The sequence below is a fragment of the Durotheca rogersii genome (genome assembly GCF_024521655.1).
Source record: "Durotheca rogersii strain YMJ 92031201 chromosome Unknown GGS23scaffold_40, whole genome shotgun sequence".
NCBI lineage: Eukaryota > Fungi > Ascomycota > Sordariomycetes > Xylariales > Xylariaceae > Durotheca > Durotheca rogersii.
In genome coordinates, this window is record NW_026251271.1 from 247,753 (window position 1) to 274,134 (window position 26,382).

The 26,382-nt window shown below is 36.9% G+C and overlaps 2 protein-coding genes across 2 annotated transcripts; one reads left to right on the top strand and one right to left on the bottom strand.

Moving 5' to 3' along the window:
• Positions 1-13,320: 13,320 nt before the first annotated feature.
• GGS23DRAFT_388495 (zinc knuckle-domain-containing protein) lies at positions 13,321-14,573 on the top strand. The gene is made up of 3 exons (XM_051513498.1): positions 13,321-13,491; positions 13,553-13,688; positions 13,749-14,573. Exons 1-3 carry the CDS (start codon positions 13,425-13,427, stop codon positions 14,461-14,463), a joined length of 918 nt encoding a protein of 305 aa, XP_051367646.1. The 5' UTR covers positions 13,321-13,424; the 3' UTR covers positions 14,464-14,573.
• Positions 14,547-15,675, bottom strand: GGS23DRAFT_388516 (cwf18 pre-mRNA splicing factor-domain-containing protein). Its single transcript, XM_051513499.1, has 2 exons — positions 15,578-15,675; positions 14,547-15,527 (listed from the first exon to the last, which is right to left on the bottom strand). Exon 2 carries the CDS (start codon positions 15,386-15,388, stop codon positions 14,684-14,686), a length of 705 nt encoding a protein of 234 aa, XP_051367647.1. The 5' UTR covers positions 15,389-15,527; positions 15,578-15,675; the 3' UTR covers positions 14,547-14,683.
• Positions 15,676-26,382: the final 10,707 nt, after the last annotated feature.

Consider the following 26,382-nt stretch of genomic DNA (forward strand, 5'->3'; position numbering starts at 1 on the left):
AAGCTAAACGTACGTTTTTAGTTAATATTATATATAAGCCTAAGTCGCGTAAAGTTTAGCCCGTAGATAACGTACCGTTAAACGGTTAAATACCGCTAGGAATACTTAATTAAAAGGATTAGGTAATAAGGGAGGTTAAGTCGAAGTACGAACCGCTAGAGGTATTATAACGCGATAGATCCTATAAAAATATCATACTAAGATTCGTTAGTAATTCCCGAGGTATTAGATTAATAACGAAAAGACTTAACGTTATTAAGGTAGGTTTATTAGATACGGAATTAACCGATTAGAAGAAAGACGTACTTATTAAGATCTTATACCGAAGAGAGATAGCCCTAGCTTAGGATTTCTTTAAAATCGGGAAAATCCGACCTAAGGTTTATCCCGATTATAAGATTAAAACGGTATTATATAACGCTTAATAAGCTAAGGATATCCCGATCTTAATATTCCTTAAGGAACGAATAATCGAAGTCTTACGTATACGACTAAAGAACGGAATCCTAGAAGAGAGTTACGGTTCTTATCGAAATACGTAATTCGTAATCGAAAAGAAAGATAGTAATTTACGACTTATTAACTCTACGATAAAACTTAACGCCTAAATTATTCGCGACGCCTTTCTATTCCGAGATAAAGATTCCTTTACTTAAGAATTCGTTATATATTTAATCCTTATAATCGTCGACTTTTTCTCTAGGTACGACTAAGTAACGCTAGCGGAAACGAACCGTAACCTAATTACGTTCGCTACTTTTATTAGCCTTTTACGTATAACGACTTTATTATAGGGCGCGACGAACTTAGTTACCGCTTTTTTCCGAGCCGTTATACGAATTCTTTACGATTTAATCCCTATTAAGTACGAGCCCTTCTTCGACGACGTTAGTATTAAAGGACTAATATCGAGATACGATAACTAGGAGGCTTTTTTAGAAATATAACGCTTTATCTTAAAGTACTTCGAGAATATCGACGCCGTCTTTCTAAACTTCGAATTAGCCGGTATTACTACTAGCGCCGTTAAGTCTACTTAGTATAAAGGTAGTACGGTAATCGTCGGATATTTATACGGTATAAACGATAGGAAGCCCTCGGAAGCGAAAATAGTTAAGATCTTAAAGTAGAAGTTATATAAGAATATAAACGAAGTAAGGTCTTTTATCGGTATTACGGTTTTCTTTAAAATATAGATCGATTATTATGCCATAATCGCTAAACCTCTCCTAATATTAATAGGTAAGGAAATATACTTTATTTAAAGTATCGATTAATAATATACTATAAATTCGCTTGAGACTATTCTTATTAACGTACCGGTATTAAACAGGAGCAGCGTGGGCACGCTGACGGAGGCACGAAAAGGGCTACCCAACTGCCAACAACTGGCCCAGTGCCGATCAACCAAGATCACAGCTGTAAACAGCTGTAATCGGTTGATCGGCCAGCTGAAAACGGCAGCTGGGAAAGGGAGACTGGAAAGGCAAAGACGAGGATAGCTAGAAAGGCATGGCAAAAGGAGTGAATAGCTGTAGGCTGTGATATCTACAGGTCTAAGTCTGGCTAATGAAAATATGAGTGCGCGACCCATATAAATAGGCATCGAAAAGGCTACGTGGCCTAGATCCACCGCACCACTACAGTATTAATTATTTTAAATTATACTATCGAATAATTAATCCGAATAAAAGTCGACGCATTAAGAAACGGTTAAGGCTACGTATTAGGTTAGGATAACGATAAAGGTAACTTTAAACCTTCGAGATACGAGTTAAGGATCTAAAGAGAGGCGGAATTAAATTACGACGCTACGAAACGAGAGTACCTAGAAGTCGTTAAGTTCCTACGACGGCTCCGAAACTACCTTTACGGCATTTACTTCGTATTTAAAACCGACGCTAAAGTATTAATCGCCTAGCTTAACGACGGATTCTTTAATCTTCCGGGCGTTATCCTTATTAGGTAGATAGCTTATATTAAGATATTTAGCTTCGATATTTAATATATATCCGGTAAAAGATATTCCGCTACGGACGGTTTCTTACGTAAACCTAGCGGCCTAAGTAACGACGACGATAATTAATAGGAAGGCGATATAAAAGACTTTATTAATATATAACTTAATATAATATACGCGAATATAATCGTATTACTTAACGTCGTTAAATAATCTAGCGATAAAGTCCTACCGTTATAACCGCCGGAAGAATAATCGATAAAGTCGTAAGAAATAGTAACGTTTCTTACGCGATTTTAATTACTTAACCGATTAAAAGATAACCGATTAATAAGGTATTAAAAGCGGTAAACCCGGTTTAAAAAGGAAGCGCTTAAATACGTCGTTTCGAAGGATATCCTATAGAGGAAGGCCGAGAAATATAAGGATATACGACGAGTTATCGATTAGGAAAAATTACGTAAAGTTATAATTAAGGATTACTACGAGGATTTCGGTTATAAGGGACGTATTTTAACTTACGATCGGATAACTAAACTATATTACTAGCGCGATATATTCGAATACGTCGCCCGAGAGGTTAAATCGTATCCTAAATACTAAAAAGGAAATAATACCCGGAAAGTCGATCCCGCTTTATATAACGAGCTAATTAACGTTCTTACTTATTAGGTAATAAACGTATAATATATATTAATAGATAACGGATTTATCGTAATAATCGAAGTACGAGATAAATTATCCGGCTTTCTAAAAGCCCGAGCCATTGAAAAAATAGATTCTAAGACGATCGCTAAGTTCTTCTAGGAATAAATATTCCTATAATACGACGTACCCCTAGTAATTAAGTATAATGATAATTCCGAAAATAAAAAGGAGGTCCGCGAAATAATAAAGCTAGTCGGTACTAAAGTTAAAATCGGTATTACTTATTTCCCGTAATCCTAGGGTATAATCGAGGTTAGGTATAAAGTAATTCGCGGAGGCCTTATGAAAGATATAAACGGTAGCGATCGGGAATAAACGAACCTATTAGGGGTAATTATATAGGTAGATAAGACTTCGACGCGTTTATACGGAATATCGCTATACGAATTAATATATAAGCGTAAGGTTATTATCCCGATAGAAACCGTTATTTTAACCTAGCGTATTATAAACTAGAAGAATATCTCGGACCGAGAATCGCTTTTAGTTATACGCGTACGATTAATCGAGAGACGCTAGAAAGATATATTAGCCGTAGCTAAGGTTCTAGCGATTAAATATAAGGAAGCTACCCGGTACTAGGACGAGAAGAACGCTTACCGGATACGAAAAGAGCCCTTAAAAGCCGACGACCTCGTGCTATTATACGATACGCTACGATATATAGATAAGTTAATAGCCGTAAAACTAAAGTACTACTAGAAGAAACCGTACTTAATCGCCGAAGATCTAGGTTATAGTCGTTATAAGCTTAAAGAACCGGATAAAGTTACGTTATTATACCCGGTTTTAGGTTATAAACTACGGAAATTTATTTAAGATATTAACGGGTTTTAGGAACTAGAGAACCCGGAGGAGAACGAATAAATTATACGCTTATTACCGATTAAATATAAGAACTAGGAATCGACGATTACTAACGACCCTTAAGCTAAAGGAGGCCTAGAGCTTATGTCCTCGATAATCGACGACGAAAAAGAAAAATGGTTAGCCCCGAACGATAAGGTACGAATTATAGTAGAAATATTAAATAAAAAGCTTAAAGGATACGAAGTTATACCTAACGATAAACCCGGATTAAAAAGATTAACCCGACTTAATAAATAACCCTTTTACTATAATACGATAAGGTTATAGTACCTTAAAATAACCTACCTATACCGATCGAAGAGTAATAAAGCCTAGGAGCTTAATATATAGTCGCTCTCCTAAGTAAGGAAGGAAAGAAGTTATCCCTATATGGTTATTAAACCGGTAGCCTATATACGAAATTAGTACCTTAAATTATAATATTAATAGATACGCCCTCCCTTATTTCTTACCTTAAAAGAAAGTATGTTTCTATAGATTATTAACGCCGATTAACGCGTTCCTATACTTAGATAAGTTATCCTTTGCGTTTATCGTTAGGAATCCGGGATATTAATATCCTAATATTACGTAATTATTATATTTTAATATAGGTATATTTTAGTATTTAAAGGAAAAGTAAGGAAAGTAATTTATATTAATAAAAGCAAAAGAAAAAGGAAAGAAAAGGAATACGCATTTAAAAATAAGCTAAAAGTAACGTATACCCGCCGATTAATACCTCTTTTTTCCCCTTTATCCTTTTACTTTATTCTTTACTTATTAGTTATTAAAAAAACTAGAAACTTACTTACTTTTCGACCCCCGGAAAGTAGCGATCTTCGAGTTTATTATAAATAATAACTCCTCTTCCGTTACCTATATTATAAGTAGGCATACGGCTTAGCTTAGATCCTTTATTAAAGGGGGGTTACGATTTATTCTCGCCCGTAAGTAGGTAAACCGTTCGTTACGAAATTCGTAACGTATCCCGTTAATAAAAAAAAGGCAAACGCCGTAGGAATATCCGAAGATACGATCGGAGGCTAGCGATCGGTAGGAAAAAAAGGGCTATATGCCCGCGTATTTAACGGTATCGGAAAAGGCGAGCCGGCGTTCGTAGTATTAGTAAGGTACTTCGTTAGGTATCCCATATTATTAAACGAATAAACTAACGACGTAACGAAGGTCCGTTATTAATCGACGGAAATATTCGCTAATTAATTCCTTATTATTAATCTTTATAAATAACGTCCGGCGGCGAAAGAATTAAACGTAACGGGCGAGGGATATAGTATAGCTTTAGAGGTAGGTAACCTTCTAAAAGTCCTTACTTATAATCTCCTATGCGATATATCGGCCGGCCGCCGGCTTACTTAGAAAATAAAACCGAACGTTACGAATTATTTTATTATTAGTTAATATAACTTTCGATTAATAGATCTTATTAATATTAAAAGCTATATACTTAGCGTTATTAATTTATTACCCGAATTTCCTCGATACCCCGGAGCTACCGGCCGATAATTACTTTCGGACTTTAGTTTAGCGGGCGGGAATACGGGACGTACGGTACCTACTAAGGCTTAGGAATTAGCCGATTAACGTCCCGGAATTCCTCGGTAGAAAGTAAGCGGCGAAAGGATTTATCGGGTTATTTATTTATTAGGTTTACCGGTAGCGGTATCGATTTAACCCGTTAATACGTTACGGCTTTTTTCTTATCCTCCTTAGCCTTTTTAAACGCCCCGGTAATCTCTTCGTTAGTAATTCCCGTAGCCTTTAACTACTTAAATAACTTAAGAACGGTCGCCCGGTTTAATTTAAGAAGTTACTTTTAGATAATAAGGTTTATTATATATATATATATATAAGAAAGAAAAAGATAGGAACGACGAAATTATGAATCTAGAATTAAAAAAAATCGAAAAACGAATTAAAACGAAAATAAAGGACCTAGGGAATGGAAGAAAGGAAGTAGATCGGAACCGTAAAATAACGAGAAATAAGAGAAGAGGTCGGACGAGAACGAGAGAGTCGAATACGTTACCTAGGTCGTAAGTACCGTACTTAAGAGAGTCTCGATAATACCTACCTTAGCCTACGTTTAATTACGAGTTTACGAACGTACGTACTTATTACTTTACTAAGAGTATATAGTAAGAAGCTATAAGTTAACGCGTCTCCTGTTATAGCTCTATACGTACGCAAAGGAACGCGCTTTTCTAAAGCGTTAGCCGTAAAGGTATATCTAATTATATCGTTAATACGTCTCCCTTCCTTCCTCTCTTTTTCCTCTTTAGATATTCCATTCCGAAAACCCCCCCTTATAATTATTATATTCCTATTAATCTCTAGCTTACCTTTTTTATTATTAATTTAAATTCTTATTTTTACCTTTAATTTATTATCTTTTCTTTCCTTTCCCTTATTTCTTTTATTTATTTTTACGATGTCTTCCTCCCGCTCCGCCGAAATCCCCCTCTCCTTCTCCTTCCCTTCCGTTTATAGAGACGTACGTCGCGCCGATTTAGCCGACTTAATTAAACTCCTACGGAAGATTTACGATAGTAAAGATAACTAAAGTAATATAAAGGAATATTAGCTTAATACTTTAGATAATTACGATTCGGGGAAGGGTCCGATCGAATTAAGATCCGATATAGCCTAAGCCTTCCGGCTATTCGTTAATCGATCCCAAATTATAAACTAATAACTATAAGAATAAACGAAGGTAGCTTTAGCTAATTTTTTCGTATGCCTCGCCTGTTACGACTACCTTATTAACGAAGATATCCGCGCCCTTTATATTATAACTAGCTACGATCTTAAAGGCCGAAAAACGGCCTTCGAAGTAAACCCGTATTAAACGATAAGCTATCGATCGGTAGGATCGTTTAACTTCCTAACCCGTTAATACCTCCTCGATAACCCTACCTTTACTTTAGTCTTTACGATTTATACGGATCTAGTAAATCCCGAACGAGTTATTACCGACCCTTTAAAGTTTTCCTAAGCCTACTTCGCCGTAGTATTATACCTTTTTAAGCCCCGGAAATTATTTAGCTTTAATATAGTTAAAGACGGCGCCTTCGATCGGGCGGCGTACGCGTTCGGTTAATTACGGCGAGTATAGGAAGACGGTAATTTCGAGCCTAATATAACCTCCTAGTTTATTTATTACGTCGCGTTAGTAAATTAATAAGATAGCTTTAACTACGGTTTTTAAAGCGGTATTTTACCGTATCTTATCTTTAAACGACCGATCGAGGTCGCGCGTTAAGCCTAAGAAAATAGGGGCTTTAATTTCCTTAATACTATAAAAGAATACGCCGAAGTAATAGAGTAATTTTATAGCGTTCGAGTTTTAAAAAAAGAAATAGGTATCGTTAAACGTCTTCGGTAAGCCGTAAATTACTAGAAGCGAATTAACCTTATTAACGTTATAATATCCGTTTAAAATACGCCGATCGGCGAATCCTTTAGCCGTAAATCCTTCGTTCGGTTTATCGCATAAGCCGAAGTCCGTCGTTTCTTTATAGCCTTAGTACTTAATCCTTCTTACTTTTTCGTATCGGCGGACGTAAACCTCCGCTATAATAACCTCGTTAAGGTTATAACGCGCCTCCTTCCTTTCCCCGGACTAGAAAGGATTAAGGCTTTTTAGTCGGGGGAGACCTCTATACCGTATAGGTAAAGAAAAGATACTTAATTAACCCTTAAGACGCGCCTACTTCCTTATTATCCCCTTAATTAAGAGGGCTAAAACGAAACTAAAAAGAAGGTAGTCGAAATAAAGAAAGAGAACGCCGATCGGGCTAGATCGGTAAGGATAAACCGGGCTAAGTTAGTTATAAAGTAATAAAAGGGCCTTCTTATAATATTAAACGAGAAATTAAAAACGCGACGGTAGTAATTAGATAATAGCCGGAGAAATAGAGTTTCGCGGTAGTTTTTAAGGGGAGATATTAATCGGGACTTACCGTATTACCCTTTTTAATTTAATTATCCTTTATAATATAATTAAACTAAGGAGGCTATAGTAATACGGTAAGATATATCCTTTTAATATATTACGTAATACGTTACGATAGGCCTTATGCTTATATAGAATAACTATAGCTTCCGTAAGTACGGGATATGCTATACTTATTATTTAGTTTATTACTTAGCTAGATTACTATCTTTACTATTTTTACCTTAATTAAAGATTCGTTTTTATTATTAAATTCGTCGTTCTCCGATTAATATATTTATTTTAGTTATAGGCGCTTAAGTTACTTTGTCGTACCGCTATAGCCGAATAAATAACTTTTACGTTTTACTCCTTTTCTCCTTTTATTTCTTATGCCTTCGGGCTAGCGACTATTATATCTCTACGGCTAAGGGATATAGCTAAGATACGATAATTATATTAAATTCCTTGCCTCTCGATTAGTATAGCGATACTAGTTTTATCTATCCTGGATCATCGTATATGCTATAGTCTTCGATAGAATGCACCTTCGAGTAAACCTATCCGGGTCTCTAGCATCGCGTACGCTCTGCTCTTCCTTAGTATAAGTAACGCGCGCGAACGCGCGCGATAATAACGAAGGAAATTAAATCCTAGTATTAATATTAAAGCGATTATTACTATATTATATATATAGCTAACTATCGCTTAATCGAAAGCGAGTAATGAACAGGAGCAGCGTGGGCACGCTAACGGAGGCACGAAACAAGGACTGCCTAACTGCTAACAACTGGCCTAGTACCGATTAACCAAGATTACAGCTATAAACAGCTATAATCGGTTAATCGGCTAGCTAAAAACGGCAGCTAGGAAAGGAGGAGTCTAGAAAAGGGTAATAAGGGATGGCTAGAAAGGCATGGCAAGAAACGAGTAAATAACTATAGGTCGTAATATCTATAGGTCTAAGTCTAGCTAATGAAAATATAAGTACGTAACTTATATAAATATATATCGAAAAGGCTACGTGGCTTAGATCTACCGTACTACTATAACCTCCCTAATTTAATTAATCCGTAAGGAGTAATTAAACTCCTAATAATAGGTACGGTGGCTCTCGTTCCTATTCAACCTAATCCTAATCCCGATTAACCCTAATTAACTAAAAGCTAGCTAGTTCTATTAAAGGCTAACAGGATAAGTTAGGTAGGTTAACTAGGAACGATTGTAATAGTAATAAGTGGGTAGTAGGATAGGTGACTAACTACAGCCGTACCTGATCCTAAACCTAATTCCTAATTAATCCCGGACCTATTCAATCGCTATTAACTGGGAGCTAAGTCAGTTTAATTAACGATTAATAGGAAATAGGAAAGATCTAATAATAAGAACTAGGCTAGCGGAGCTATAACCTATAAACTAACCTAATTAACCTATTCCTAATTAACCCTAATTAACTAGGAACGAGCCAGGTCTATTAGGGCCATTAAGAAATAGGGATTAATCGGAAAATAGGAACTATAACGGGCAGGTAAAATAAGCGTAACTCCCGTAAGAAACGAAAGAAATAATCCCATACGATATAACGTAATCTCTATTCTTCTCGTCTATGGCTATTTTTTACCGATTCTTTTTAACTAATTCCTAATCCTATAAACTAACTAATATATCCTATTTATACCCGACTATTTCCGTTTCTAACTATTATTCGTATAACCGTTCTTATATTCGTCCGGCAGCATCTACCGGGCTTCCCTTAACCCTCGATCCCTCCCCTATACGTAGTTCTAGGGGCTCTCTAGGCTCTTTCTACTAACCATATATCGGTAAAGGCGATAAGAGGGGTCTCCGGGTATTAACCTATAACTCGTTTCTTTCCTATAGCTATTTCTAGGCTATCTTATTTAATATCTTATTTATTTCGTATCGCGGTATCGTCTATATAGGTCTTTCGCGTTAATCGGTAGGTTTCCCGATTAGGTTCGTAGGTATAAGGTTTATCGGTATCTTCGTATGGTAATTAAGGGTATCGTAGTACCTATCGATTAAGAAGAAACCTCCCTAGGTACCGTAACTAGCTAGAAGGGATAAAACAAAGGCGATCGGAGCTATCGGTAAGCCTCTTGCAATTAAAATAAACTGATCGGTAAAGAACGGACTGCCTTTAAGCGCGTGCGAGGTTATAAAAAGGGGTGGTAGCGGTGACTTAGTTAGATTAACTAAGGGCGAGAAAAACTACTATTTAAGTACTGGTAAAAACGAAGGCGAAACCGGGTAAAAACGGACATAGCTCCTTTAAAAGAAATAACTAAGAAACGAAAATAAAATAGATCTACTAATCGGCGAACGAGCTTTTAGGTAAGCTGATCAAAAGCTAATGGGAGGGCGTGGTTATTAATGGTCGCCATAGTTATCTGCCCTCCCTGTTAATCCAGCTACCTAAAAATTCAGGCTATGGCCTAAAAAGGCTTAATCCGAAAGCTACGAAAACGGTTCTAGAGCCACGAAAATAGCTCTTAATTAACTAAAAATCAGGGAATCTCTTAATCGACGAATCCTGAACCTAATAACTATAAAAACGGACGTAAAAGGTTACTCCTAAGATAAGGTAAGGTTCGAGTTACTAGGTAGTCGCTACTAAACAGGAGCAGCGTAGGTACGCTAACGGAGGCACGAAATAAGGACTACCTAACTACTAATAACTGGCCTAGTACCGATTAACCAAGATTATAACTATAAATAGCTATAATCGGTTAATCGGCTAATTAAAAACGGTAGCTGGGAAAGGAGGAGTCTAGAAAAGGGTAATAAGGGATAACTAGAAAGGCATGGCAAGAAACGAGTAAATAGCTATAGGTCGTAATATCTATAGGTCTAAGTCTGGCTAATGAAAATATGAGTACGCGACCTATATAAATATATATCGAAAAGGCTACGTGGCCTAGATCCACCGCACTACTACAGTAATTATACGAATAATTATACGAGTAATTATTTTCATTTATAATAAACTATAAAGTATTAAGTAAGGGGTACGAAGAGCATATAACTTAGGAGAAAATACCATTAATAATAAACCGGAGCATATACGGATAGGGGGATATAAGAAAGCCCGAGATAGGGTACCTAGTAATCGATTAACCTTAACGAGATATAGCGAGACTAAGGAATAACCCCTTAAGCTACTATCGTAAACAAAGAACTATAGTTAACCTTATTATCGTAAGCTTAACTAGGGGGTATATTACGTAGGCATATACCCCTAGTAGAAACTACCTAGCTTACCTAAGCTAATTAAGTACTACTATATATACCTATAGATCGCTCTATACTCTCTAATAGCTTTCCTTCTTTTCTAGTTAGTTAATATACGCCTTCTTACCTTCATTCCATTACTTCCTTTGCGAATAACCTATTAACCTAAGCTTAGCTCTCGCCAGCTACGTAACATATATTTATTTTAATTATAAGCGCTTAAGTTACTTCGTCGTACCGCTATAGCTAAATAAGTAACTTTTACGTTTTGCTCCTTTTCTTTCCTTACCTCTTATGCCTTCGGGCTAGTAATTATTATATCCCTACGACTAAGGGATATAACTAAGATATAATAACTACATTAGATTCCTTATCTCTCGATTAATATAGTAATATTAGTTTTATTTATCTTAGACTATCGTACGAGCTATAGTCTTCGATAGAATGCACTTTCGAGTAAACCTATCCGGGACTCTAGTATCGCGTACGCTCTGCTCCTCCTTAATATTGAACAGGAGTAGCGTGGGCACGCTGACGGAGGCACGAAACAAGGGCTATCCAACTGCTAACAACTGGCCCAGTGCCGATTAACCAAGATCACAGCTATAAACAGCTGTAATCGGTTGATCGGCCAGCTGAAAACGGCAGCTGGGAAAGAGAGAGAGAGAACTAGAAAAGGGCAACGAGAATGGCTAGAAAGGCATGGCAAGAAACGAGTGAATGGCTGTAGGCTGTGATGTCTATAGGTCTAAGTCTAACTGATGAAAATATGAGTGCGCGACCTATATAAATAGACATCGAAAAGGCTACGTAGCCTAGATCCACCGCACTATTATAATAACTAATACTTTATATACTAAGGAGGTATAGAGCGTATGCGATACTAATATCCCGGATAGGTTTACTCGAAAGTATATTCTATTAAAGACTATAATACGTACGACGGTTTAAGATAAATAAAACTAATATTACTATATTAATCGAGAAACGAGGAATCTAATGTAGTTATTATATCTCGGCTATGCCCCTTAGTCGTAGAGATATAATAGTCGGTAGCCCGAAGATATAAGAGATAAGGAAAGAAAAGAAATAAAATGTAAAAGTTACTTATTCGGTTATAGCGGTACGACGAAGTAACTTAAGCGCTTATAACTAAGATAGATATTGTAGTGGTGCGGTAGATCTAGGCTACGTAGCCTTTTCGATGTCTATTTATATAGGTCGCGTACTCATATTTTTATTAGTTAGACTTAGACCTATAGATATCACAGCCTACAGCCATTCACTCGTTTCTTGCCATGCCTTTTCTCGCGATCCTCGTTACCTGTTTCTAGTCTCTCTCTTCCTTTTCTTTTTTCCCTTTCCCAGCTGCCGTTTTCAGCTGGCCGATCAACCGATTACAGCTGTTTATAGCTGTAATCTAGAGTTGATCGGCACTGGGCCAGTTGTTGGCAGTTGGGTAGTCCTTTTCGTGCCTCCGTCAGCGTGCCCACGCTGCTCCTGTTCATTATATAACCTTAACTAATTCTTTAATATATTGAAATAAATACCCTCACTACCTACTACTACTAATGAGTATCGCACGGTTGTAATACTATAAAAAGAAAATATTAACCGCTTATTAAAAAGATACTTTAATACTTTAGCTGCGGACGATTATATAAAATAAACAATATTTCTATAATTTAATAGTTATTTTCTTAACTCATTAGTTATTAATATTAAGTATATAGTTTACTCTTAATAGGTACTTTAAACTAGAAGATTAAGAAGTATAAAAAGTAGTAGTTATCTAACTATAACCGATTCCTTAATATATTAAGATAAGTATTAGTACTACTAAGTAATACTAATAAGTATAGCTTAGTTATAATAAGATTTAAAAAGAAAAAAAAAAGTAAGAAAGAGGTTAATTAATTAAAAAGCAAAAAAGCGTTATTAATTTAAAATAATCTAAATATCTTAATTAGTAGAAAAAACTTATATGATAAGTTATGTTTAATTATAAACCCTTAATTAATATAATATTAAAGCACGTAACTGTCCTCTCTCTATATAACTAACTTCTAGAAGCGCGGCTTTAATAAAGCATACTTTCCTTTCTTTTCCTCTTCATATAGCTTTATTTCTTTAATTTATATCCTTTTACCTAGCTAATAACCCTTGAAATCGTAACATATATATAGTATTTAATTTTATAAAAAATATCTTAAAAATATCTTAATTTCAACCCATTTTCATTACCTATAAAAGTTTCTTATAATTAAAGAATTCTCTAAACAGTAATATAACCTATTTAAAAGCTTTAAAAATCGATTATGAGCTTAAATCGAGCTTTAAAAACGAGGAAGGTATCATTACCTGTGCACACTGCTGCGCAGCGCTAGTCGATGCCTTCACAGAGGGACAATTATTAATACACTGCATAACTAGAGCTATCATTTCTTTGCAATCTGGTTACGACCAAAGGGAAGCACGGAGTGGTTCGTAGGTCCTACCCGCCATCGTTACTATGCGCTTTCATAAGTCCAATCCGTAGTCTTTGTTATTCGCCTTTTCGTTCTCGTTTTTCTTGTCTCAACACACACACATATCGGCCGCGATCGTTACAGGGCGACGAGACGTAAATAGTCAACTAGTTTGTCAACTTGCTCAATAACCCACCTGTTTCTCCTCCCGCTCCCGCGTTTCTCTGCGGCCATGTATCGACGGGGCCCCCCAATATCAACACCTGCTGGCGTGCAGTGCCAGAAGTGCCTAAAAAGAGATACGTCTAGCCGTTCCCGTCTCCCTATCCACGTGTCGCCCATACCTAATACCCTCAGCACGGCATTACTCGTACGAATGCAAGGCTTCCACGCAGGACCGGCCCTACGTCCCCCGACCGTCGCGCACGCAGCAGTTTTTAAACCCGAAACTGGCGCCGAAGTTGACGAGCGAGGCGCCTGGCAACTTACGAAAGGAGTGCGTAGAATCCGCCCGTCTCAGTGTGTTGTCTCGCTTCTCCTTACTAACAGCGAGCAGGAAAGGTCTGGCAGACCGGGAACTCGCCAAGCGTGAGGCCGAGCGTGCCAGGAAGAGGGAGTTAGAAGGAAAGGATTCCGATGGCGGTGATGCCAAACGCAGGAGATCGGCCTCCTACAACTCTGCGTCCTCCACTGGACGGACGCCTTCACCGCCCCTGGCCGGACTACCTTCGGCACCACTCCCTAACGTGATTAGCCCCGAAGTCCGTGTCAATCGGTCCCCGGCCAGACACGCCTCGCGGCATGGGCGAGAATCATACGATTCTACTAGCGATCTCGAGAGACGCTACTCACCAAGTCCCCGGAGGCAGGCTAGGGCCCATACCCCTCTCGAACGATCGCAACGAAGGTCGAAGCCACCAGCTAGGCACGCCAGTCCCGTCCACAGCCATTACGACTCAAAGAACGAGGCTCCGAACCAGCGGTCCCCCCCCTACAGTCGCCGGAGGAGATACTCTTCAAGCCCCAGCCGGTCGCCGCCGCCGCCACCGCGTGATGGGCAGCGCTACCGCTCGAGGTCATCAGATCGACCCAGGCGGCGCGGTAGAAGCCCAGCGCGGTACGCCGGCACTTGGCTGGGTCGAGATCCGGCGCACGCTCGCGGTGGTCGTGGACGGGATGAGGCGCCGTCGCGGAGAGAGCAGGCTGAGCGCAGCCTGAGTCCCTTCTCACGGAGGTTGGCTCTCACGCAGGCAATGAATATGAGTCGTTGAAGATGGGCCGTTGGGGAAAAGGAAAGCGATAAAAAAGGGATGAGAAGCCGAGAGAAAGAGAATGGGTATCATCATGAACCTTAACCATAGTTTTAGCAGCGTCACCTCCAGTGAGTGCTATGCTATTCACCTTCACCACTAAAATCTGTGACTGAACGCCGTAACATGCAAGCATTAAATCCATCGCAGAACCCTAGGAAGCTCTCCTCCCCAACTTGTTCTATATGGTAGAATCCTCATCTTCGGCCCATGCTCTCTGGTCCTCCCTCTCTCGAACCCGTAACCCCTCAACTAATGCGACCCCATCTATACCTGTAACCTCCTCCGCCTCTTCGTCGCCACCGCGGCTGGTCGGCCCCTTAGGCGCCGCTTCGTTTCCCCTCCCGGCGTTCTGCCGTTGTTGCTGCTCGGCGGCGGCCTGGGTACCGCCGATTCGCTCGCGGACGAGCCTTGCAATGGCGTTGTCGGTGCGGACGTTGAGCACGGCGAGCTTCGCGTCGAGGTCACGGCGGAGGTCCCAGTTGGGGCGACGCGGCTGCAGCTTGAACAGGTCGATACCGCGGTCGTCGACCGCGTCGTTAGCCGCGAGTCGTCGTACCTCTGCCTCCACCGCAGCCGCATGCTCCTCCAGAGTGGGCCCCTCCATACCCGCGGTCGGTGGCGCCTCAAACCCTAGTTTCGGCCCCCGCGTCGCCGCGTCATAGTTCCTGCCCGACAGGTGCAGCCGTGAGACATCGGGCCCATCTTCAGCAGCAGAGGCCGGCTGGGGCGGTTGTGGCGTTGTCGATGCCGCTGCTCGTTCGCGTTCCAGTTCCGGGGTCGCGAGCTCGTCCGCAGGTTGTTTCCGCTTCAGGGTCTTAAGCTTGGCGAGCCGCGCCTTGCGGTCGTCAGACGCCGCGCTGAGGGTCGCGTGTGATGTTGACATGCTTCGGATTAGGTCAACGCTCGCGTTGTTGGTTGCTTAATGAGTTGGTGCTGCCGATGTCGTTATTGCTGCTGGCGGTTGTTCTCGACAGAAACCCAGCGATACGATACCACGGGGCCAGCGCCAGGAGGTTAGGTTACTAGGCCAGATCAATTACTCGCCATGCTACATGGTACGTTACCAGCTTACGAGCTACCCCAGTTTAACCATAGGCGTTTACCAGCCCGTCGGTCTGTCGGGGGGAGACGAGTGTTTATCGATAAGATAATGCTTATCGATAAATGGTGAAGACCCGGAGGTCAAACCCACCGGTGGGGGAACCTCTAAGATCGGTTTTACTATCCAGAATCGGAATGGGAATCTAACCTAAGTTACGCCGCTTTTAGCCTAAGCCTAAACCTAAGTCTGGCTTAATAAGACCCGCTTTTTATAACCTAATATAAATAAACTTGCATAATTTTTAAATACGTATTACCGTAATTACGCTGAAAAAACCGTTTAATATAAAATAGACTTTGGTATGTAAGCTTAATCCCCTTCTACGGACTATCCCTTCGCGGACTACCTAAAAAACCCTTACTGTTACTATTATTACGTAAATAATTAAAGCTATTTAGACTATTAAAACTAATTAAAACCTTCCGATTACGGCGTTACTACCTTAATATAGTCCTCCGCTTACGATCCTTCGTTTTTAGCCGTTTCCTACGCCGTTTCTTACTCGTTAGGTACCTCCTCGTCGCTTGCCTCGTCCTTATATACGATCCTGCCTTTTAACGACCTTTTCGCTTACCGTATATTAGCTATACGTACGAAGCGCTTACCTAGCGCCGGGAGGACCTTCCGACGGGTCTTAGGAGTATTATTATAGCTTAGTGCCGATCGAATTAAATTATAACTATAAATAACTATAATTAGCTAATCGGTTAACTAAAAACGGTAGTTAGGAAAAGGAAAAACTAATAGAAATAAATGGAAATAGCGAATAAAGGCATAATAAGAAACGAATAAAGAGCTATAGATCCTAATATCTATAGGTCTAAGTTTAATCGATAAAAAGATAAGTACGAAACCTATATAAATATATATCTAAAAGGCTACGTAGCTTAGTTCTACCGTATTACTATAATAATCGAGACTCTTAATATTTAGGATCGTATTATTTAAATCCTAGATTTCGAGGCTAATAAGACTTTGTAATAGTAGTATATTTTCCTTATCGGGGTTAGCTATACCGCGGCTATAAGATAAATCTAATTATATCTATAAAGGGTTATCGATTCCGTTAGTTTCCTAGATAAGTCGGCATTAAAGTACGTCGTCGCGTTAGTAGCTATATTATCCGACGCCTAACGTTACTTCTCTTTATATATTTTAAATAAGGTAGTATTACTTTCGTATTATTACCTTCGTACCTACGTTTAAAGTTACGCTACCTTAACTACCTTTAATCGCGGTAAAAGAATAAACTTAAGTTTATTAATCTATTATTGCTACTAACGGATTAGTTTAGGCTTCGTAAAGAATTTCCCGTATCTGTAAATATAGTAATTTATTTTCTTATTCCTAACTTTAACCGTTAGGAAATACTATATCGCGTAACTTAATTACGTAAGGAATTAGCGACTAATAATACGGAGTAAAGTATATCGATATAGTCTTATGGAAGGCCTTCTTAGTTATTATTTCTCGCTTTAAGGTAATAAGTTCTTTTATATTTATATAATTCTATTTATTATATCGAGGAATGCTTTAGCTATTGCTTTATCCGTTATAATGGATATAAATCTAAAAGAGAACCTAAAAAAAGAACTCGAGGTTATTTATAAAGAAATAATCGTCGCCGGAGAGGATCCCGATTACTATAAAAGCCTTCGTACCGGTTATTTCTTTAGTATTTAATGCTTATAATCGATCGGTTTTAATAACGAGATCGAGATTAATTAAAAACGAAGGCTAAGAAAGGTTTTCGTTATCCTTATTAATTATAAGATTATTAATTAAGATATCCCGATAAAGAATATTAGCCTTATATAAAGATTCGTATCTTTTAATATATCCCTTTAACGCCTTAAGTAAGGCTACTTATAAGCTTACCTTATAAATTAGCCTCCCGTAATCGCGTAAAATAATGCGTCGGTAAACCCGGTTCGGGAGTAGACTTCTAAGTTTTATAGGAAACGCCGAACCCGAACCTAAACTGAACCTCTTACCGGGCGGGAAAGGGGCGCTAATTTAATAGGATAAGCGTTTAAAGCTCGTAAAACTTAAGCGTAATCGAGAAAACTAGGCTAGGCGCTTTTAGCTATAGTTATTAGCCTTTATAACGTTTAATCCTTTACGAATATAGCCTTAAATATCGTCGTTATTATATCCTATATAAACCGTCGTATAGGCGTAATACCGCGCGACATTCTTTACGCGTTTCTTTATTACTACTTTAAGTAATTTGCCTTCGTTGTTACGTTCTAGAAATTACTATAAATCCTTAATAATAAGCGGTATTATTTTATTTCCTTCGGGGTACGCTTTTTAATAGGTAGTTATACGGTTTATTATACCTAGTATCCGCCTTATAAGATTATCGATTATGATACGCTTTATCGTATTATTTCGCTTAATATCGATATATTAATAGTAATCTAATTTTATTATAATAGGGTCGAAGCCGAGCGATTAGTCGTTTATCTAAAGGAAATTAAGAATAATTAATATAAATAGCTACCTTATATTATAAATATCGAATTTCTTAAATGCGATAGCGCTAAGCCGGTCGAATTCCTAAAGCCGTATTTAACGTTTATATAAGGTAAAGGCTAGAATAAAGCGGCGAATAAGTTAAGAAGTAAATACTTCTTTCGCGAATCTTCTTAAAGTAAGCCGCGCCTTAGAATCTATGTCTTCTTTAGGATTACTCTTTAGTTCCTTAGGTATTAAGATATATAATTAATCGTTTCCTACCGTCGGGTTATTTATAAAAATAAAATCAGGTTTCCGCTTCGTAACCGAGCTATGAAACGGTTTATTAAGGTAAGCTAACGGCTTCTATATTATTTTCGGCCTATAGTTCTACGCCTATCGGATAATTTAGTTATATAAATCGGCTAGCTAGGTAATAACGTCGTCCTAGTTAACATCCTTTAATTATTTAATTTAACGACCTTTTCTATAGCGTAGTAGTATCTTATTAATATATTCCTAGAAGATATCTATAAATACTACCTCGAGGTTTAGAATATTACCGAAAAGGGCTTCGTAAAAATTCGGAATATCGACGTATATAACGCTAAGTTTATTTCTAAGGACTTTATCTATATTAACGCGTAATTTAAAGGAATTTATAAAGCTATTTATTTTATATACCGATAGTATTTATAGGAAGAAGGAGACGGATTTTCGCGGAGGGGTAGATTCGGTAACGGCGTAGTAGATTTATTCCTAGATTTCGATATCGGATCGGTAAGTAAGGACGGTATTTAGAAGAGGTTTAATTCGGTTAAGGTAAACGGTATTAAAAGCGAGTACCGGAATAAGATTAGAGATATTTTAACGTAGGTTATTATGGCTTATTTAGAAAGGTAGATAGCGGGAGGCTAGGTAGTTAAGGAATATAGAAAAAAGCGTAAGTATAATAGTTTAAAGATCTAGGTATATATTAAAATAATCGATAAAGAATAAGTAGTTCGTATTTACCTTTACGGTTAACTATATCGAATTCGATAGGATTTTAAACGATTACGTTTAATAACGTACGGCTTAGAGGGTAATTCCGAATAATATCTAGCTAGTATTAATTTATCGTAACGAAAAAGTATATTTAGCGATAATAATTAATAAGGAGAGTCGGTATAGCGCGTTATATACTCGGTCGGCGATATTTACGCTATTACGGATAACTATATTAATAGGTATACGGATTAAGCTAACATTTAATGGAACGTTACCTTCCTTATCCCGTTATATAAACCATTATAGGCTTTATTTAAGCTATTAAAGTATAGGCTAATTATTAGGCATTAATTTTAGGATAAAGCAGGGAATAGGTTATAGCTTTCCTATATACGATTTCCTAGGAAGTCGTTCGGTCCCCGGGTAAAGGCTAAAGTAGGCTTAGGTAATTAAAGCGCTAACGAAAATACATACCTACTATAAGTAAAATATACCGCGGCTATAGCTAAAATAACCGTAAGCGCTCTAAAGCCTAGCTATAAGTACTCTACCTTTATAATAACATTTTATATACCCCCGTTATTCCTTACCTTAAATAGTTATTTATAACGAATTAATATAGCGTCTTATTCTACTAGCTTTAAGAAGATTACCGCGAAGGATATAATAATTATCGCTAAGGTTTAGGAATGCTTTTAAACGAAGCTATTATAGGTATATTCCTTATACTCCCTTTAAACCCCGTCGCTATAGCTAGTTAATAGATTTCTAGGTTAATTAGGAATAGCTTGCCGTTAAAGCCGGCTTCGAGGACGATATTACGGCTAAAGCTTATTATAAGTTACCTCCCGATCTAAATAGCCCTAGCGATACGCTAGGAAAGCGATAATACTCTTATAACTAAGCCGCTTCGATACGATTAAGGACCGAAGATAGAAACGAGTACTACCCCTATAACCGCTTTACGTCCTATTACCTATTTAACCTTAAGGATAAAGAGGATTAAATTAATAGCTTAATATAGAAGGCTAGATTATAAAATATATTAAAGGAATACCTTAGATAATAGAATCGCTTAAAGACGGCCGAGATATTACGTAATATTACGTAGTATAATAGGTTAACGAAGTAAAGTAGCTCCGATCGCGTCGTACTTTACCTCGCGTAACTTACGTAGCTTACGTAGTACTAGCGTAGCTATCTAGATTTATTAACAAGGGATAGGCTAATGTATTATTTCTTTTATTCCGCTTCGAATTTACTTATTTAGGTCGTTTCCTATTAATATACCTATTCTTCTATCGTAACTTAACAGGCTCCCTAACCGATAATATAGTATTTCTAAATAAATAAATTCCTCGATAGCTAGATTATTTAAAAAGGCTAGGCTAAGAAGAAGAGAAAGAAGAAAATAAAAGCCGATAATATAGGCGTTACTTTACGGATTAGGCTACCTTTTAATGTTATAGTAGTACGGTAGAACTAGGCTACGTAGCCTTTTAGATATATATTTATATAGGTCTCGTATTTATATTCTTATCGATTAAATTTAAACCTATGGATATCAGGATCTATAGTTATTTATTCGTTTCTTACTATGCCTTTTTAGCCTTATTATTATTTCATTCTTTCTAGTCTTTCTTAGCTGCCGTTTTTAGTTAGCCGATTAGCTAATTATAGCTATTTATAGCTATAATTTAATTCGATCGGTACTACGCTAGCTATTAGTAGTTAGGTTAACCTCGCTATACGTATCTCTTATAGCGTGCCTACGCTACTCCTATTCGATGGCGACTACCTAGTAACTCGTCCGTAACCTTACCTTATCTTAGGAGCGACCTTTTGCGATCGTTTTTATAGTTAATAGGTTTAGGATACGTCGGTTAAAAGATTCCCTGATTTTTAACTAATTAGGAGCTATTTTCGTAGCTCTAGAGCCGTTTTCGTAGCTTTCGGATTAAGCCTTTTTAGGCCATAGCTTTTTAGGTTAGGTATTATTAATAACTACGCCCTCTTAATAGCTTTTAATTAGCTTACTTAAAAGCTCGTTCGCCGATTAGTAGATCTATCTTATCCTCGTTTCTCGGTAGTCTTTTGGTTTTACCTCCGTCGTTTTTACCCCTGATTTTTTACTCGCGTTTAGGTAGTAGTTTTTAGTTAATTTAATTACGTTACCGTTACCCTTCCTTTTTATAATATACGCTCGTATACGCTTAAAGGTATTCGTTCGTTACCGATTAGTTTATTTTAATCGTAAGAGGCTTACTAATAGCTTAGATTACCTTTATTTATCCTAGCTAGTTATAGATAATACTTAGGGAGGTCTCTTTAACTTCCTAACCGATAGGTACTACGATGCCTTTACGAGAAGATAACCGATATACGCCTTATACCTATAAACCTAATCGGGGACGTTCCGATTAATACGAAGATTTATAAACGATACCGATACGAAACGAATTAAATAGATATTAAATAAAATAGCCTATATATAATATAGGAATAGGATTAAAACGCCTAAAGGCCCCTTTTACCGCCCTTACCGATATATGGTTCGTAAGAGAGCCGTAAGAGCCCTAGAATTACGTATAGGGGAGGGATCGAGGGCTAAGGGAAGCCCGGTAGATACTACCGGACGAATAGCTATAGGAATAGTCGAGAATAGTTATAGGAATAGTCGGGCATTAAATAGGATATATTACGTTAGTTTATAAGGTTAGGATTAGTTAAAAGGATCGGTAAAAGATAGTTATAAACGAAAAGGACGGGAATTACGTTATATTAGGGATTGTTTTCTTTCGTTTCTTTCGGGAGTTACGCTTATTTTACTTACCCGTTATAGTTCCTATTCTTTAACGGATCCTTATTATTTCTTAATAGCCCTAATAGAGCTAGCTCGCTCTTAGTTAATTAGGGTTAATTAGGAATAGGTCGATTAGATTTAGGATTAATCGGGATTAGGTATAGTTAGGCATAGTTATAGTTACCTACCCTATTACCTATTTATTGCTATTATAATCGTTCCTAGTTATTAGGATTATCTTATTTCTCCCTAACTTATCCCGTTAACCTTTAATTAAATTGGCTCGCTTTTAGTTAACTAGGGTTAATCGGGATTAGGTTAATTAGGTTATTTAGGATTAATAAGAAACGAGTTCGAGTAACCGTACTAATTATTAATAGGAGTTTAATTACTTCTTACGGAATAATTAAGCTAGGGAGGCTATAGTAGTACGGTAGAACTAAGCTACGTAGCCTTTTAGATATATATTTATATAGGTCTCGCATTTATATTTTTATCGATTAAATTTAAACCTATAAATATTAGGATTTATTATTTCTTATCATGCCTTTTTAGCTATCGCCGTTTCGCTATATCTTATTTATTTTAGTCTTTCCTAGCTGCCGTCTTTAGCTAGCCGATTAATTAATTATAGCTATTTATAGCTGTGATTTAATTCGATCGGTACTCGATTAATTATTGGTAGTTATATTAACCTTATTATACGTGCCTTTATTATAGTATGCTTATATTGCTCCTATTTAATACTTATTTAGTTTAAAGCGTAAAAATCGGTATATATACGTCTTTTATTGATTTTATTATGAGTTATACCTCGTATATATAGTACTATTCTTAGTAATGCTATTTATATAGTATTTATACCCCGAGTTACCTATCGTAGTTAATAATAAGCTATAATTAAGTTAGCTAGGGTTTAATAATTCTAGTATTAGAAATTTAATATAAAGTTAAACTAATTATATATAATTAAATTAGGTAGGTAATTAAATTAGGCGGGTAGTTAAATTAAGTAGGTAGGTAATTAAATTATTTAAGTAGCGATTTAAACGGAGGTAGGTAACTATTAGGTAGAAATAGTGCTATAGCTTAATAAAGAAGTTACGATAAGACTATTTAATCGTATTCCTAAAAACCCGGTAGTAAAATATGGATTAGTACGAGAAAAAATCATAAATTACCCCTCCTTCCTATTTTTTTCCTAACCCTACTATACTCGAGGTTATGTTTACTCCTAATTTACTATGGCTTCCTTAATTAATATATCTCTTTTTAAAAAAACCGGTATTTCTTTATTAATAAGTAATGCTAGCGCTTCTAAATTCTTTATAAAGCATGGCATTTTCTATGCTACCGACGCCGAGATTAAACGACTCGTTAAAGAAGTAGACTAAGAGGGTCTTACTAATAGCCCGGAAGCCTTTACTCGATTTAAGCCGTACTTACTTAATAATTTAATAAGCTAGGATAATAGTAAAGCCTAACCTAACCTACTAACTTATTTTAATATATTAATCGTATTCTTAAATCGATTCCCGATCGCTTATTATTCTCTTATATATTTAGGAAGGACTTAGGACATTATTTTACGTAGATAAAACGAGAGGTAAAAGATAAGGCGATTATTTATCTGCTAAGTAAAGTATTACGTTAAACGTTTTAGGACTAGTTTTATATAAGCGAAATGATAGGATAATAATTACTAAATGGCTAGGTCGAAATTCATAAGACGTATCTAAAGAATAAAGGCCTAAAGGAATTTAAAATTTACATAGAGGAAGGCGGCGTATAAGACTAACGAGCATTCTTTTCTTATTATAATTCTAATATAATACGTAGCGTAATCGCTCTTCCGCGACTTATAATCTAATATATAGAGGGATATTCGTTTATCTATGAATTACTATAGGTTACCTTTTTCGTCGTTTAAAGATCCTTAATTCTAACCTTAATCCGCGGACGTAGGTACCGTCCTAAAAGAGCTAACCCAGAGATTTAATAACTATAAAAGGTTCCTTTAGTCGACTCTATCGTCGATTAAAGCTAATTAGTTACTAGTATTACGTAGATATATATATAGGAACCTATTATTCTAATTAATCCCTCGTTAGTTACCTTACGTATCGATATTATTATTTATATGTTAATTATCGGTAAAAGAAGCTTAATTAAATATAGTCGGAGAATCTAAAGCTATAGGGACTACTAATAATATACCTAACGGTATCTACCTTTTAATCGTCCGGTCTAAGCCGAGGTTAACCTTAATATTTAAGCGTATCTATTTATATATGGTCTTTATTTTATTATAATCTTCCCGGGTATGCGCGCTTCGGTATCGGTAATTAAGTACGTTACTTTTAAATTTAAAGCTTATTCTATAGATAGGATAGCTAAAGTAGGGAGAATTATACTTCCGGTTTAGAATAAGTTCTATTTAGCGGTATTATTAATATAGGTAGTATAGGTCATACGTAAACCGACGTAACGTACTAAATCTTACTCCCTCGAGAAATTTCTCCTTTTATACTATAGGCATATATATATTTCTATCGAAGGTTAGGAAAACGATAGATAATTAGGTAAAGAAATAGTCGGTACATTAGTACTAATAGCTTCGTCCGTAGGTTAATTAATTAGGGAAAAGGCGGTTTAAAGTTAGTATACGATAATTATAGCTCGTTCTTAATAAAGGTTAATTAAGAAGCCTAAACGCGAAATCATAAGCCTTATTTAATAGTATTAAAGTTCGTAAAGAAGATATTCTAAAAGCGTCGCTTTAGAAGAAAAAGAATTAAAATAATCGTTATAGCTAATGATATCCTCTATTTTATCCGTTTAATAAAACTCTTCTAGGTAGTATATCGATTAACTTACGGCGAAAGTAGGTCCTAAATCTCTATATATTTAGCCGGAAGCGACGTATTATTACCGTATTAATTAAAAAAGAATTTAAAAACGGCTCGCTTAATAACGGAATACGCTAAGTAGGTTTTTATATTAGAATAATAAGGAATCGTACCTACCGTATTTAGTCTAGTTTAGCCTTTATTCCCGCTACTTTTCCTCTAATTATTTAAGGCGATATATCTTCCCTTAAATAACTTTTTCCTAAGATTAATTTAGTTAATTACGTCTCGTTATTTTTATTTCCGTTAACGGCCTAGTTCCGTTTACCTTTCGCTTATCGGTTATCGACGTATACGGAAAGGATCTCGAGTCTCTCGAGATATATAACGAACGCTTAGTCGCTACTCGGTTCTATACCTTCGGCGCGGCTAATAGTTTATAATACTAATAAAAAGTCTATTTTAACGGCGATAATAAATATCGCGAGGAAGTTCCTCGATAATCCGGCTTCTTCGTTTTTCTGCCCCGCTTTTTACGGGGTAATTAAAGCCGAAAAAGGCGTATATATAAGGGTTTTATTATTACTTTTAATCGGTATAACTTTCCTCCGTTCTTCCGCCGCCTCCTAAGGAAAAAGGAAAAAGGCTTTAACCTATTACCCGCTATCGATATTACCGAGGTTACGTTTATAAACGCTAGGATAATCGATTAATAATAGCCTAATAAAAATTAATAGAATCCGTTATTACGTATATTACTACCTTCTCCTTATAAAAAACCGATTATATTAACCGAAAAAACCTAAAGGTTTACCTTTATACCTTTTAAACCTAGATTAATTTTCGCTATTAAGTAGATAATATTATTACCGCCTTACGATTTTATCGAATTAATATTATAGCGGACGTTTTCGGTCGTTTCTTCGCTACTACGTAGGTTTAGTAATAAGCTTTATATAACCTTTTATAACGTAGCCCTTCGCGAGAAAGGGCCTAGTAATAATATATTTTACGTTTTTTATTTTATTTATATATAGATAATAAAACGGGCCCGCTACGGCGGCGGTACTAAGAATATAAATAGCCGTATAATCGCCCGTTTAATCGGGAAAATCCCCTATAGCTAGGTATTTACGATATCGTACCTATATTTTTCGCTCCTTATCGTATCTTCCCGTTAACGATAAAAACCATTTAGGATAAGTACCCGAAGAAAAGTTATACCTCGACGGATAATAATAAAACCTTCGTTCCTTTTATTCTTTTTTTAGTATCTTATACTTAGTTAAGTCTTACTTACTACCCCGTCGAAAGCGAGGTAGGGAAACGAAAAAGCCGCCTCGAAGTAATCCCTCGTAGTAATTACTATCGCCGTTAAAATGAACTTTTTATAGCGTCGTAGACTTTTAACCGTAAAACCGAGCGGCGACCGGACCGAATCGAGGCGTTCGTTACGCTTTTCGAGAAACTCGAGAACCTTTTCGCGCGTATCGATAAACGATAAACGAAAAACGAATAGGACTAAGCCGTTAGCGGGAAATAGGAACGACGAAACGTAATTAATTAAATTAATCCTAGGAAAGAGATATTCGGAAGAAGGAAGGTAAGTTAAGTACCTTATTTATTTAGTACCTTTCCTCCGGCTAGTTAATTAATGCTTTTAATTTACTTCC

What these genes read in the sequence shown, in the direction of transcription:
- GGS23DRAFT_388495 (XM_051513498.1), top strand. Translation starts at nt 13,425, where the DNA reads ATGTATCGACGGGGCCCCCCAATATCAACACCTGCTGGCGTGCAGTGC. An exon ending in CCAGAAGTGCCTAAAAAGAG is followed by an intron (nt 13,492 to 13,552) that starts ATACGTCTAGCC and finishes TACCCTCAGCAC; the next exon opens with GGCATTACTCGTACGAATGC. An exon ending in CCTGGCAACTTACGAAAGGA is followed by an intron (nt 13,689 to 13,748) that starts GTGCGTAGAATC and finishes AACAGCGAGCAG; the next exon opens with GAAAGGTCTGGCAGACCGGG.
- GGS23DRAFT_388516 (XM_051513499.1), bottom strand. Translation starts at nt 15,388, where the DNA reads ATGTCAACATCACACGCGACCCTCAGCGCGGCGTCTGACGACCGCAAG.